Raw genomic sequence first — 15,998 nt, 5'->3', positions numbered from 1 at the left:
AAATGGAAAAAAAATAATCATGGAAAGCAGCAATGATCAGGTGTTTTACTTAATGGTACTAATAAATAAAAAAGGTAACCAAAGTATAAATTCATTGTTTTTGTTTTGTGGGAAATACAACATATATATACTAATGTTATTGCTAAATTAATATAAATACTAATACTAATTTTATTCCTACAATCCCTACATATAAAATACTAATTTACACTGTTAACAAAAAAGAACTAAAAAGATCAAAATAATTGATCTGTTCAATCAACCTAAGTTAGGCAAATTAGACACACTATCATATGCAAAAGAATAATTGAAATAGTTTACAGAAAACTGCATAAAATATATTGTATTATGAATCTATAGCAAACAAAATGATAATAATATTACCCATTATCACATTTCTTTAATTCACAAGAAAATTTCTTAAAGCAACATTTTCCTAACACAACCACTAGGCGGCTTTATTTCAAAACCCTTGTTCACCTAAGCATACCATATAAGTCAGTATCGTAATTCAAGAAAAGAAAGCAGGAATAAGGACCAAGAAAGAACTAATAGAACAATAAATGAAAATATAGATGAGAAATGAATGACTCATCATACCTATAGACATGATATCATTCTACTCTATTTTGATGAACATTATATGAAGCATTCATTTGAAATTTCTTTGCACATCAATTCTTTTATTTTTTTAAAAAAAGGCTTCTGACGTTTCCAGCAATTCCAATAATCATACTTCCAATTCTACAAATGTGCATGAATGTGCAGAAATCTTTTCTAATGGGAATCAAAGGTTGATGATGAAAGAAAATGTTTCAGTCAAGCACAGTGAATTTTTTTTTAGACTCCTGGTAGGATCCTAACTGTTGTGGGAAAACAATAATTGGGTAACAATAATCAGCTTGTCTTAATGTAGTAGCAAATCTTTGTTTGCTACTTTGTTTAATCTACTGTTATGGAACTTCCTATACAGTTTATCTTCATATACAGTTTATCTTTTCTATCACCTTAAGTATTAGTTTGGCAGCACTACATTTTGTCTGAACTTTTAGCTTTTGGTGTTGCATGTGTCTGTGCATGGATTTCAAAATTCTCCAGTTCTACACAGCAGTGAATACATAGTAACAGGCAATGGAACATAAAAAAATAAAAATCTTGTTAATGTACCATGACCTTCCCTCCCCATTGAGAAGTCATCAATTATTTTTAAAGGCTCTTCTTAAATCCATCTGCCTTGTTTTCCAAATTGTGTAAATAAATATATCTATATACTTTATTTTTTGTCTTTAAAACAAACTATACCTAGAGTTGCAAATAAATATAATTTATTAATTAGTAGTTGATTAAGCAATGCAAGCTTTCTATATTACTTGATAAAGATAGTATTTCAATTTTTAAAAAGTACATAATGTTTCTAAATAGACAAGATGTGAATGTAATGTTACAAAAAAATTTCAAGAGAATTCTTGCATTCTGCAATTAATAATGCTCACCTTACATATTGGATACATGTAAACAGAATCTGACAATTTATTACCTAAAAACATATTTAAATGTTATTAGTTTTTTAAAATGCTTTATTGTTTTACATTATCTAACTAAACCTTACCTATTTGCTTAATAGTTACTTAGCTTTAAAATATTTAAAACCACTAGGAAAATGGAGTAAAAAACAGGAACCAATTTTTTAAGACAGTCAGAGACAAATATCAAAGGAAAGTTGAAGTGAATATTAATCATGCTGCACAAAGGACAGAATTTTCATTATTAATATAATAGAATTCAGCTCTTCATCATCTTGGAATTATTGCTTTTAGAATACATGAAGAAAAGGAATTTCTGCTAATTCCTAACTAAACATAAATTTATAATGTTCCCATTTGTATTCTGTCATAAAAGATTTTACTTAAATTAAAATTAAAAAAAAGAACTATGATCATTTTTAATTTTATATAAATATAAATAAAACCAGTTAATAAAGAAAGCAATGAGGATTGATGATTATCCTCATGATTATCAAATATGCTAAATGCTATGTAAAAATCTACCAAATTGAAAATACATATCATAAAACACATCATACAGTTTCATATGCAATTGAAAATTATGATCTACTAGGCAATTCACCTTCAATTGTTTAGAAATATAAAATAGCATTGTTACACACCCAGATTCCAAAAAGTTAAATAAATCACACAACTTTACCTTAAGCTTATCAGGCGAAGTATATGGTGCTTCAGGAGCATATATTCTAAAAATATCAGCGAGACAACATGCAACAAGCAAGCGCACATCTTTGTCAGGATGCTTAAGAAAAAAATCAGAAGCAAGATGTAAAGCAAGATTTAGATACAACTCTTTTTCTTCTTCGGAGTCCTGGTCCATATCCATAAAAGTTTTTACAACCATCTGCAAAAATAATGTTTAAAAGTTAGCAATATATTATAAACAAGACATTTCATATACTATCATACATACATGCATGCATACATACATGTTGTTGTTGCTGCTGCTATTGTTTTAACCATTTAGTTGTGTCTGACTCTTGGTGACTTTATAGGCTAGTCTCCATACTATCCTCTCAAGCAGAGTTTCTTTCAAATTGTTGGATGTTCCCTTTGTATCAGATTTCATGTTATCTTTATCTTTGCTTGCCCGTTCTTCTTGTTCCACTAACCATTCCTAGCACCATTGCCTTCTCCAATGAATTTGCATGCATGACACAGACTAAGTAAATCAGATGTAGTCTTGTAATTTTGGCTTCTAGTGATATATCTGGTTTTATATGTTTTAACACTTCTCTGTTAGTTGCTCTGGCTGTTCATGGTATATGCAATAATTTACACCAGCATCATAGTTCAGAAACATCAATTCTTCTCTAATCAGAATACTGTGTATGGACATACATACACACACACACACAGAAAATCTGATTTTTACCTTTAATCAATTGTAACATCAAAATGCCTTCAATATTTTTTATTTATATATCACTTTATATTTCCCTATTAAGAGGTAACAGATATATGCATCTGCAATAAAAATATAGTTTATGACCTGAAGATTAAAATAAATGTGAATGGTGAAGTGCACTGGTGCTAAAAAAAAATCATGTTTGTTATTTTTTAAGATGCTATAAACTCATGCTGAAAGACTGAAATTGTAACAAACAAAATTAAAATACATCAGAAAGTATTAATAAGGATTTATTTTCAGAAGATGATTTGTTTTTTATTACTCATATTTATTATATTTCTTAGCATAATAGGTGAAAGGTATTAATGTATTCCACTTTAGTCTGATAGCAACCATCATATTAAAAACTCTAGGTTGGTCATCTTTCTACAACTGTGAAAGACAGCAATGAGATTCAGTTTCAATCCATTTCAATTTTAAAAAGCAGCCAAATTTGATGGAATCCAAACTTCCATGTCTAGCAAACAAACTCAATATAGGGTTTTAATGTTTTGCTTCTTTGTCAAATTTGGAGATTATTTTAATCAGAAGGTGCAGGAAGAATTCAAAATACTGCCACATTCAATTTCAGAAAAGTGGTACTTTTATTTAAGATTTATATTCCTCCAGAAACTCAGCATGAAATAAACAGCACTCTCAGCATCACAGAAATAGCATAATCACCTTCAGACCCATTCCCCCATAATAGCTTTGTAATAGGGGTTGGACTCCAAGCAACGAATAACTCTGAATGGGCCTTTAGCCTCTGTTTAAACACTTCGTAAAACAGTCGGTTTCACTGCTAAACATCTCTACTTTAAAATGGTTTTTTTCCCTGTTGTCGAACCATGATTTTAGTTATTAACTATCATCTTACTGCTATACTACCACAAAAAATATAAGAGGAAAAATAGATTTCTCCTCTTATCTAATTAAAAATGATCAAGGAATAAAACATGTTTACTTACAAATATTGAATAAAACATAAACATTAAAATAGAGAGCATGAGGCAGTTTAAAAGTTGTCGGAGACAAAAGCCATGCTCTGCTTATTTTAGGCAGGAAATGATCATCACAATTCAGTTTAACAAGCAACTAAAAAGAGATGCTTGTAAGGAATTTTGTTTCATTGAATTAGTTCTGCTAACTTATCAGAAAAACTTCAACATCTTACTATTATTTTACATGATTAGCCTTTTTGTTTGAAGATAAACAATTTCACTCATCCAATTTTGGCCTGTCCAAATAAATGTCACAATATATAATAAACTACCCACTCACTTTTAATCTTCGTACCATCTCTTCTTTTGAAATTTTGTCAGATATCTCTTTAACTCCTGGAGGGTATGTAATTTTTCCATCATTGGCTCTTGTTTTTGAATGAGCCATAGTGCTATTTTAAACCTAGTATAGAAAAAAATAATTAGATATTGATCACAAAAATATCAAAACACAGACCAAACAGCCAATAGGCAACTGTATAAGTAGTTGGATATGTATAGCATACATTCATAGTTTGGCTTTAGGATATCTTGCTCCAGGTAGAACCTGCCTAGTCTATATATGTTTGCAGGCAGACAATGTTTAGGAGCCCACATCTACATAAAGGCAAGGGGACCCTATTCCTTAAGCAGTCTTTTTCTGCTATTGCCCCCATGTTATGAAAACACCTTGAGCAAGAGATTAATCTGGCTATTTTCCTATTAGCTTTTGATAAGATGATCAAGACTGTTTTATTTATGCAAGTATTCTAGCATTAACTACTGCCCGCTGATTATGTGGGCATCTATTCCTATAGCTTAAAGTATATTATGTTGATTTTATGTTGACTTTGCATTTTACATAAACCACCAGGACTGCGTTTAATCTGGGCATATAGAAATACCTTAAATAAATAAATCCAATAATTACTTGCAAATTATTGTACATGAATTTTGTAATCAACTGCATAGCTGAAATACAACTGCAATATACCCATTAAACAACTTTCTATTGAACGATTATCTGTTTAATAAGGTTATCTTAGAAAAGATGTAACCAAAGGTTTACACCTCAGCAAGAGTATCCATGTTTTCCCCAAACGAAATGCAGAAAAACTAAGATACATCATAATTATTTGCATTTTGTATTTGTAGTTTATTTATATGCCGCCCTTTTCCCTGGGGGGACTCAGGGTGGCTTACAATTCGAAAGGAGGGGAAAACAAACAAATTAACACATAAGACAGTACATCATTAAAAGCACAACATTCATACAATTCGGGTGGGTTACGGTCTTTAACCCCAGGCCTGACGGGATAGCCAGATTTTAAGGGCTGTGCGGAAGGTCTGGAGGGTGGTGAGGGTACGAATCTCCATGGGGAGATCGTTCCATAGGGTTGGAGCTGCCACCGAGAAGACTCTCCTCTGCGTGGTTGCCAGTCGACATTGACCGGCAGATGGAACTCGGTGGAGGCCTAATCTATGGGATCTAATTGGTCGAGTGGAGGTAATTGGCTGTAGGCGGTCTCTCAAGTACCCAGATCCACTACCATGAAGGGCTTTGTAGGTGACAAGTAGCACCTTGAAGCGTACCCGGAGATCGACAGGAAGCCAGTGCAGCTCGCGGAGGATAGGTGTTATGTGGGTGAAACGAGGTGCACCCACAATCGCTCGCGCGGCCGCATTCTGGACTAGCTGAAGTCACAGAATACTCTTCAAGGGCAGCCCCATGTAGAGCACATTGCAGTACTCCAGCCTAGAGGTCACAAGGGCACGAGTGACTGTTGTGAGAGCCTCCCGGTTCAGGTAGGGGTGCAACTGGTGCACCAGGCGAACCTGGGCAAATGCCCCCCTGGTCACAGCTGACAGATGGTGTTCAAAAGTCAGCTGTAGATCCAGGAGGACTCCCAAGTTGCGGACCCTGTCTGAGGGGCGTAATATTTGACCCCCCAGCCTGAGAGATGGAATACTTGCCGAATTGGTGGGAGGGAAACACAACAGCCACTCGGTCTTATCTGGGTTGAGCACAAGCTTGTTAACCCTCATCCAGTCCCTAACAGCTTCAAGGCCCTGGCTCATCACGTCCACCGCTTCATTGAGTTGGCACGGGGCGGACAGATACAACTGAGTATCGTCCGCATACTGGTGGTATTTTATCCCGTGCCGCCAAATGATCTCGCCCAGCGGTTTCAAGTAGATGTTAAAAAGTAGGGGGGACAGGACCGAACCCTGCGGCACCCCATATGTTAGGGGCCTAGGGGTCGATCTCTGCCCTCCGACTAACACCGACTGCGACCTGTCCGAGAGGTAAGAGGAGAACCACCGTAAAACAGTGCCTCCCACCCCCACCTCCCGCAGTCGTCGCAGAAGGATACCATGGTCGATGGTATCGAAAGCCGCTGAGAGGTCAAGGAGAACCAGGATGGAGGCGTGGCCTCCATCCCTGGCTCTCCAGAGGTCATCGGTCAATGCGACCAAAGCGGTTTCTGTGCTGTAGCCAGGCCTGAAGCCAGACTGGAATGGGTCAAGATAACTAGCTTCCTCCAAGGACCGCTGGAGCTGAAAGGCCACCACCTTCCCCACAAAGGGGAGGTTGGAGACTGGACGATAGTTGTTAAGAACGGCTGGATCCAAAGATGGTTTCTTCAGGAGGGGTCTCACCACCGCCGCCTTAAGAGCGGGGGGGAAAGACCCCCTCCCGAAGGGAAGCAGTAACAACCGCCTGGATCCAGCCCCGTGTCACCTCCCTGCTGTTGACGACCAGCCAGGAGGGGCACGGGTCCAGTACACATGTGGAGGCACTCACAGCTCTCATGGCCTTGTCCACGTCCTCAGGGGCAACAGCTTATCCTAATACTATATATTTATCCAAAGCTGTGTCTAAAAAACTACAAAATTGAATTTAGTAAGAAATTAATTTTGATGAGAGAATAATTATAAATAAATATTAAAATATATCTGAAAAAATATTTCTTCAACCATCATTTCTCAAATGTTAAAATTTGAGACTTTCTCAACAAAATATATGTTTAAAAATGATAAACATATATACTGCAATAGATTACTAATGAGACTTCAGCGATATATGAACAATTACTTCAAGGAATCTATGAATTTATATATCTGGAAACTAATGTATTAGAATGAATAAGCCTACACAAATTTCTCCTCTCCCTTCCAAGCAAAAACTTTGCAGGGAGGATAATTTCCAGGCAAGGGTCTTGAGAAGAAAAGGATGGCCGACATACTAGTTTTATGCTACATACCAGAGAGGGGAAATTAAGTTAAATAAATGTAATTAGTATAATAGTTAGAAACATTTAAAATTTGTTGGTTTGAAATAGTGCACATGACAAGCAATTATTATAAAATAACAGAGTTTGAAAAAAGAAAATGATTCTTGTTAGATGCATTTCCATACTCTCCCCAAAAAGTACATGCAAAAAATATTTAAAAATATTTAATACTGTACTCCAGTAAATGTAGAATAAAAGAGAAATAAATTAAAGATGTAGTAAAGTCTAAATCAAATAAACAATATATTTATAAATATCTACTATATTTCTTAAGAGCTGACTGCAACACACATATGCTTTAATGTATATTAAAGCTTCTTAACTTTTCTTAACTTTTTCCCTTAATTTTCAGGCCTCAAAAATCTCTATCATAATAATAACAAACATGAACATTTCACAATACAATTAACTTCTAACCTGCACAATTCACATGTTACAATGATCCAGCAACAAAGCAATAGGTCAATTGCTGAGTTATGGTGTGTAAAATTTCCACCAGTTAGAAATGCTAGCAATTTTTAAAAAATCACAATCTCTCACAGAACCCCTTGTGATTTCTCTCAAGAACCAAGAGTTTCATGGAAGACCAATTGAAAAAGGCTGCTTTAATACTATCGGGCATTCACAAAATCAGTTACCGCTTTAAATTAGCACAACATACAGACTTTGATATTGCATTCACATATATCAGTATTTCACAGCCAAACAAAATTGGTGGAAAATAGCACTTGATGGGAAGTAAGTAGCTTCCATAATTTCCACAATGCCAAGACAAGACACTGCATAACAGTTAAGTTGTATTTACAGAAGGAGCACAATTTCACTTGAAAATAACAAGGAAGCTATTAAGAATGATCTCTCATGGCTACATATACCCAACTTTCTGTGCTCCCCTAATTTTCTTCTACAATGCAAAAAATTTTAAAGCCTTTCAGTATGACTGAGCTTTATAATATTAAATGCAATGTACTGTAGCAGCAAAAAAATAATAATTCCAAAATAAACTTTATTTCCAAATTATGCAGTGATTGAGATTCAATTTCCAAAAAGTGCTCAAAACATCTGGGGATATGAACAAAGCACTCCTCTGCAGTCTATTACAACATCTGTGTGTTTTCTTGGAACTTTATGGCAGCAGTAGAGAAAGTGCTCATTTTTAGGACATAATACAGATTCTTGAAAAAGTTGAGGACAGATGCTTAAATTCACAGTCATGTATTGTCCGAAGTATCTTTACTAAATTTGAAGTTTTGTACAATACTGTTACCCATATTTTGAGTTTTGAACTACAAGTAAAAAAAATCAGCATAAGCCAAAATCATATTCTGAAGAAGCTATAATTTCTTGAGTTCAGAAGCTATAATTTATTGAGTTCACATACAAAAATGGAAATTCCCAATCTTTTCCTAGCAGCCCTTCAAAAGGAAAAACCCACTGACCCAAGTGGTATACAGCTGAAATCATGGTCTTCAGTATAATGTAGCCAATTTAAATGAAGGATCACATTTCTACCTTTATTTCTAAAAACTATGAATATAAATGAATACATAAAATCCAACACATAAAAAAATCTAATATGCAAAAGTTTACTTTTTAAACACTTGAAACAAAACAAATTCAGAGAAATGTGGGTTGTTGTTTTTTTCAAAATATGTCAAGAATTACTGCTGTCTGTGTGTGTGTGTACAAATTACAGTCTACACATGAAAAGTCATTCCTAATATTGCAATTCCCAAAATTTCAACACTGTCCCTGCTGTATTCAAAATCTACATCAGAGCTCTGCAATGTTTCCATCTTTGCAGACCAGCAGAGGGGAGGAGGGGATGGATTCTGCAAGTGGACAGCAAGTGCACACGTGCATGCAGCTCCATTTGCACAAGTGGCAAGCACGCGCACCTGCCATTCACACAAATGGAGGTACACGCTCGCCCGCTGCTTGCACAAATGAGGATGCGGGTGCATGTGCTTGCCAGACGTTTCCATGGCCCAGTTGCAAACCCCTCATAGCCCACAGCTTGGGGACACCTGATCTACGTGAAGCTGGTCATCTGACCACGAGCAACACTTCCGCTCCCTCTGCCAGAATTTTCTTGATCACCAGTGGTATCAATGGAAGAGGTGTAAAAGCATACAAGAGGCCGGGAGGCTAGCAAAATCATAGGGCGTCTGTCCCTTCTGCCCCAGGACACTGAAACCCGGCGAAGAACTGAGGGAGATGCGTGTTGGCTGGAGTGGCGAACAGGTCAATCTTCAGGAGGCTGAATCTTTGCAACAGCTGACAGAACAACGATGGATGGAGATGCCACTCCGAGTTGTTGATGGTAGTCCTGCTCAGCCAGTCCACGGCCACGTTGTCCTCCCCCGAGATGTGGTCCGCCCGCAGCAGTGCCAGATGACGCTCCGCCCATCGGCCCAGTACCTCCGCTTCTGATGGTTTATATATGCCTTTGTGGCAATGTTGTTGGTCAGTATTAGGATATCGCGGCCCTTGATGTGATGGTGAAAATGACGCAGGGCAAACCTGGCGTCCTGGAGCTCCAGCCACTTTATGTTGTGAGTGAGCTCCGCCTGCGACCACCTGCCCTGAATTACGTGAGTCTGGAGGTGAGCGCCCCAACAGTATAGGCTGGCATCTGTTGTTATGACCAGGCACTCTGGTTTCTTGAATAAGGATCCCTGTAGCAGGGCCTCCGACTGCCACCATCTGAGGGATCGAACCACCCTTGGAGGGAGGCGCACCACCCTCCTGGAGTTGCTGGCCTTGCATCTCTGGATCAGTAAGAGGAAACATTGGAGCTCTTGCGCATGCAGATGCGCCCCACGAACCACTGAGATGCAAGAGATTAGTTTTCCTAGCAACTGGGAGAGAGAGATGATGGACGCTGACTCTGCCGCTCTGATACGTCTCACCAGAGATCTGATGCTGTCCACCCGCTCCTGTGTGAGAAAGACTTTGCAGCTCCTGGAGTCGATCACCGTGCCGAGATGCTGGGTTCTGGATGTTGGAGTCAGGTAACTCTTGTCGAGATTGACTGAGAACCCGTGGCGTTGGAGAACGCAGATGGTGATGTCGAGATCTCTTTGGGCCTGCCCCTGGATGACGAATGAATGAGAATGTCATCCAGGTAGCATTCGAGTCTCACTGGGAGAGATCGGAGATGCGCTGCGATGGTGGCCAGAAGCTTGGTGAATTTCCTTTGGACTGATGAGAGGCCGAAGGGGAGGGCCCTGTATTGGTAGTGCTGGTTGGCAAACTGGAACCTCAGGAACTTGCAGTGCGGTGGATGAATGGGGAACATGCAGGTATGCCTCCTTCAAGTCGATGGAAGTTAGGTCGCCCTGCCTGATGCAACCCAATATGGTCTGAAGAGACTACATCTTGAAGCTCTTGTACACTAGATGGATGTTGAGTTTCTTGAGGTCCAGTATTGCCCTTACTCCCCCTGAAGACTTTGGGACCAGGAAGAGGATCAAGTAGAACCCCCTGCCCTCCTGCCCTTGGGGACCTTCTCTATGGCCACTATCTCCAGCAAATGTCCTATCTCCGCCCGCATCAGCTAGCGCTTGTGGGCAGACTTGGGAATGGGACAACAGACAAAGGTCCGGGGGGGAATTGAGAGGAATTCCAGGGTCAAGCCGTGACAGAGCGTATTCAGAATCCAAGTGTCCATTGTTGTCTCCTCCCATTGAGCGGTGTATAGTTGGAGACGACCGCCTATGGGAGCAGACCGGTGATGGTCACTTCGACTTCCGAAAGGAACGGTTGGAATACCCCCGTCGGAAAGGCCTGCAGTTGCCCTGTTGCCTGTTCTGTAAGATGACATGTCTTGGGCACAATCCTGAGATTGGAAGTATGACCGGTTAAATCCCCCAGAGGCGGCTGGGAGGTTCTGCATTCCAAAAGGGCTGCCTACGAAAGGACTGACCCTTGCGGTCTGTCTTTTTGGTGACCACTGGCAGGATTTCATGTTTATCCTTGGATTCAATGAGGACCGAATCCAAGGCCTCCCCAAAAAGCTTTCCTCCCTTAAAGGGAGTGGAAGCAAGCTTCCACTTCGCCTTCATGTCTGCCTGCCAGTGGCGAAACCACAGCAGACGGCACGAGGTGACATAGGAGGCGAGGGCTCTGGAGGAAAATTTTGTGGCATTAAGCGAGGTGTCGGCAGAGTACTCAACAGCCACTATGATTTTATTCACATCCTGACGCGCTCTGGTGTCCCCCGCCAGTAGGCTAGACAGCAGTTTGTGGAGCCAAAACAGCCCTGCTAAAGTAAGAAGAGGCTCTCATGGCCCATGCAGTGGCCAGGTAAGTTTTATGAGAGGCCTTCTCCGCCCTCTTGTCCTCAGCCTTTAAGCCTTCCAGGAGGTTGGCTGGAAGCACTGAATTGGAAGATAGTGCTACAATGGGATCATACACCTGAGGAAACTTTAAGAGATCCTCAAGGCTACTCTCCATGGTATACAATTTCTTATCTACCCCACTGGGACTAGCCATCAAACCCGGTTGGGCCCATTGGCGCTGGATAACATCCACGAACAGCTGGGGGGCTGGGACCAGATCCTGGGAAGTGGTCATCTTGAAGAGCCCCGCGCCAGGATCCTGGGGCCCAATAGTATCTTTATTGCCCTGATCAGTGGAAGGCTTGTCTGCCTGAGCTGGTAGACCCATTTGGGGGGTGGAAGCCCTGCCCTTGATAAGGATAGCTCTAAACATTGAGGGCTTGAATAAGCCTGAGAAGATGGGTGTATCAGGGAGAGGATTTTCATCCTCTGATAGATCAGGAGCATCCTGCTCACCTTCCTCTGCCTCGGACACCTCACTGACTCCCGAAGTGGTCAGAGAGGAGGCTCTAGCTGGTGAGTTCTTAGTTCCAGCAGCGTGAGCCCTGCTCAAGTTGTTGGCCTGTCTAGGTAAGTTGATCCCTAACTGTTGGATGCCTTCCGCAATCCCCTGGGAAATTGCACGTGCGACTACTTCTTGCATTTCCCTGGACAGCTGATGCCCTTGGTCATCAGGAGGGCACAAGGCCCTGGGTCTGGCCTCAGGTGGAGACAAAGATTCCTCCTCAATAATAGAGCAGGCCTCATTCATGGCCTCCTCAGCTAGAGATGGACAGGGAGACCCAGGAGAAGCCCTAGAGGGATTGGGTGAATCACCAAAGTCCTGTTCCCCTGCCAGGGATGGGGACCTATCCCGCTGGGAAGTGGGAAGGGAAGGATCTGCAATCTCCTCCATGGGTGGAGAGGGATCCCTTGCAGGTCTCTGGACCGATTGAGCCCTTTGAAATTGCTTTTCAAGGGCCCTTTGGCATCTCTCAGCCATCTTCTCTGCAGCCTTGGACGCCTTCCTGGGTTTGGGCTGTTTCCCCTTGGATGGACCCCCAGCCCCCTCATCCTTAGCAGCAGGGTTGAGCCTGCTGCGCTTACTGGTGATAGGTCCCGCCTGGGAATTGGATTCAGCATCCATGGTGTTAGCCATGGTATCAGGCACTGAGACAGAATTGGCTTACTGAGCCGAAGAAACGACAGAAGATGGGAGCTGAATGTCCTCAGAAACAGTCAATGTCCCAAGTGTTGAAGAAAAGGCAGGAGAAAATGGCGCCGGTCAGAATGTGTCTAGGGCGCTTGCAGATCCACGCTAGATTTAAATACCAGGGGATGGCCAAGCAATAACCAAAATCCCTGCAGCCGCCCAGTTGGAAGTCCTGGGGGGGAGGCCTGTCTGGAGACCCGAGCGAGGTCAGATAATTAGAACTGCAAAGTGATCTGCAAAGGAATAGGTGGCTCCGATTCAAAAGACAATTCTCCGACCTGCGAGGGATCTGTTGCCTCACCCTGGGTCTGATGAAACACTGTCCTCTTCACCCCCCCTTCAGGAATTCCTGGGGGCTGGGGAGGGCAGAAATGACCGAAAAACTGGCTATTTTGGGGGCCCATCAGCTTCCAGCAGCACTCTATAAGTATCCATAAGGCTATGCATGCATTTTTTTTTACAAGAAAATGGGTCTGTTTTTGCAAAAAATGGGCCATTTTTTGCTCGTTTTTTGGGGGGCCACCTCCCACTGGAGCACTCTGCAAGCCCCCCTCCCAGGCTAAACATGCCGGGCTTTTTTTTTAAAAAATGGACCGTTTTTGGGAGGGTTGCAGAGTGCAAAAACTTTTTTTCCTTTTGGAAAGCTCTTTAACTGATTGATGAGGATTACATTGATCAAGTGCTGTGCCAGCAGAAAGAAAGGTGCTACAGATTGGCAGTGATTTCCTTCATCAGCATATGGATAAATACACCTGGAAACATCTACCTACCTGTTGTGACTCAGCAGATTTCTTCTGTGAGTCTTTTCAGGATGCAAGATTAACTATGCAGCTGGGGCTCGTTAGGGGCATATTCTGGGGATAAAAGGACAGATGGTGCCACGCCCTGGTTGCAGGAGTCAACGTTCCTTGGTTCGTTCAACATGGTTTGATCATCGGTTGTGGTTTATGTAAGATACACTTGGATAAGTGCTTTGTTTTTCTGTAACCCTGATTCGTAGACACTTTGGAAGAAGTGCTTTCCTTTTGTTTTGTTCAACTTGTGTTGCCGTAAAAAAAATTTGTTTTTCATTCCGTTATCTTCAGGCAGAGAGTGTAATTATGTTATTTTTGGGCTCACAGCCAGTCTGAGCCGAGAACTGATAAAGAGAGTTCCTTTCAAGTTGTTTGCCTGTCGTCTGTTTAACGAGCGGAGGAGGGACAGAACACCTACCTACTCTCTCTCTTGCTACCTATCAACTGTATTTCTATTTCTCTCTCTATTTCTCTCTCCCTCTCTATCCCTTTATCTATCTACCTACCTACCTAACTACGCTCTCCCTACCTACCTACTGTATTTCTCTCTCTCCCCCTCTCTATCCCTCTATCTACCTACTTACTTTTTTTTAATCTGCCTCTTCAAAACCTGGGTGAGTCTTATACTCTGAAAAATACGGTAAATATGAATCTGATATGGGGAGCTTGTAAAGCAGAGGTTTGTGATTTACCTATTTGACATGATAATTAAATTGAGTGAATATGACAATAGAAGGACAACTAAGCATGGGTCAAAATCTATGAAACATGGACATATATAGAACCTTTAAGATAATGAACAAAGTGAGATGTTTACCGCCTGTTACTTTACATGATACATTAACAGAAGCGTAATGAACACTGAAAAGCGAAGATTGTCCTCTAGAGATAATTGAGGGTAATCTAATCCAAGATATAGAACATGAAATATACCTACAATGGGAAACTATTGTGATAAAAAGACAGAATCACAAATTGGGGGCATGTAAGGATGTATAACTATATAAAGATAATGATGAGAATAGCTGGGAATTGTAACCAGGTTTACAGCTCAACCAAAATTAGATTGGGGGGGTGGGTTTAAAAGCACAATGACTATACATGTATACTTTTCTGTTGTACCACTTTTTTTCTACTAAAAAGGAGGAGAAAAATTAAATATGTATATTGAAAAAGAATTATAAATACCATCAACATAAAAGGGAGCTTGCTCAGAAGCTGAAATACACCAAGTAAATGAGATGAAGAGTGGGAAGTAGAGGAGAAAGCTAAGGGAAGGCAAGAGGGATAGGAGAGAAGGCAGGGGGGGGGGAGAGGAGGAGAGAAATGAGGAGTGGTAGGGGGAGGGAGGAGAAGGAAAGCGGAAGGGGAAGTTGAGAAGAGAAGGATGACAGAGGGAAGAAAGGAGGTAGGGAGGGGGAGGAGAGAGGGAGAACAAATTGATGGACAAAGTACAAATACCGTCTATGGAGAGCAGAAGAGCCAATAATTGGTTTTTGGGAGTTATTGGTAAGATGACTTGATGTAAACATTTAATAATACAATATGATGTTGGTTATGTAATAGTATACATGAAATGGAAAAATAAAAAACTTTAATAAAAAAAAGAATAGCATGGTGTGCATGGCAAGGTTGCAAGGAGAAAGCCACACTATCCAAAAAGAACACTGCTGCCCATCCAGAATTTACAAAAAACTACATTGATAAACCAATTATTATTGGAAGAATGCTTTGGTATGGAGTAGACCAGTGATGGCTAACCTTTTTGTTGTTGCGTGCCAAAAGTGCATGTGCTATAGAATGCACATGTGCCCCCTGCCCCCTTGCATATGTGCATGTGACACCCCCCTGCACCCCATTTTGGGCCTAGTAGGCCTCCCTGCAGCCTTCTGGGAGCAAAAACGGGCTGGGGGGAGCACTGCACCCCCACACATGTTCACAATCTACCTGTGGAACGATCTACCTGTAGAAATCCGGACCCTTACCACTCTCCCGGCCTTCCGTAAAACCACCAAGACCTGGCTGTTCCGGCAGACCTGGGGCTGTTGATCAATGTCCAGCCCCACTTAGACAGAATGGATGGTGTGTAATTTTAACAACTGTATTTTACCTTTAATTTTTTAAATGCTTTTTTATCTTGTCTGTAAGCCACCCAGAGTACCAAGCAAATGGGCGGCATACAAATTTTTTTAAATTTCAAATTTCACACAACCCCGCCCCCGCATACGTTCTCCAACATGCCCCCCCCCATGCATATGCAGACTTGAAAATCAGCTGGCTAGCAGGAGGCAGGCACATCGCATGGTGGAGCTGAGCTGGTGCTCTGCGTGCCACCTGTGGCATGTGTACAATAGGTTCACTATCATGAGAGTAGATCAAAAGGGAACATTTTGATTTGAATGAAAAGCATTACGTTTGGCAAAAGGCAAACACTGGAT

The 15,998-nt window shown here is 41.0% G+C and overlaps 1 protein-coding gene across 2 annotated transcripts in view; it reads right to left on the bottom strand.

The window, feature by feature from the left end:
• PDS5B (PDS5 cohesin associated factor B) overlaps window positions 1-15,998 on the bottom strand; it is a 70,694-nt gene that overhangs the window by 43,685 nt on the left and 11,011 nt on the right. For both annotated transcript variants that reach the window (XR_015697467.1, XM_014068125.2), the window contains exons 2-3: window positions 4,237-4,359; window positions 2,206-2,409 (exon numbers count right to left, since the gene is read on the bottom strand). Coding sequence is in view for 1 of the 2 variants with exons in the window: in XM_014068125.2 (XP_013923600.1) it covers window positions 2,206-2,409; window positions 4,237-4,344 (312 nt within the window). In the remaining variant the exon portion in view is untranslated. The remainder of the gene's footprint in view (window positions 1-2,205; window positions 2,410-4,236; window positions 4,360-15,998) is intronic.

The sequence above is a fragment of the Thamnophis sirtalis genome, unplaced genomic scaffold, assembly GCF_051295495.1.
Source record: "Thamnophis sirtalis isolate CommonGarterSnake01/CBP01778 unplaced genomic scaffold, rThaSir2_p1.2 scaffold_8, whole genome shotgun sequence".
Classification (NCBI taxonomy): domain Eukaryota; kingdom Metazoa; phylum Chordata; class Lepidosauria; order Squamata; family Natricidae; genus Thamnophis; species Thamnophis sirtalis.
This window is presented reverse-complemented; position numbering and strand designations above follow the sequence as displayed.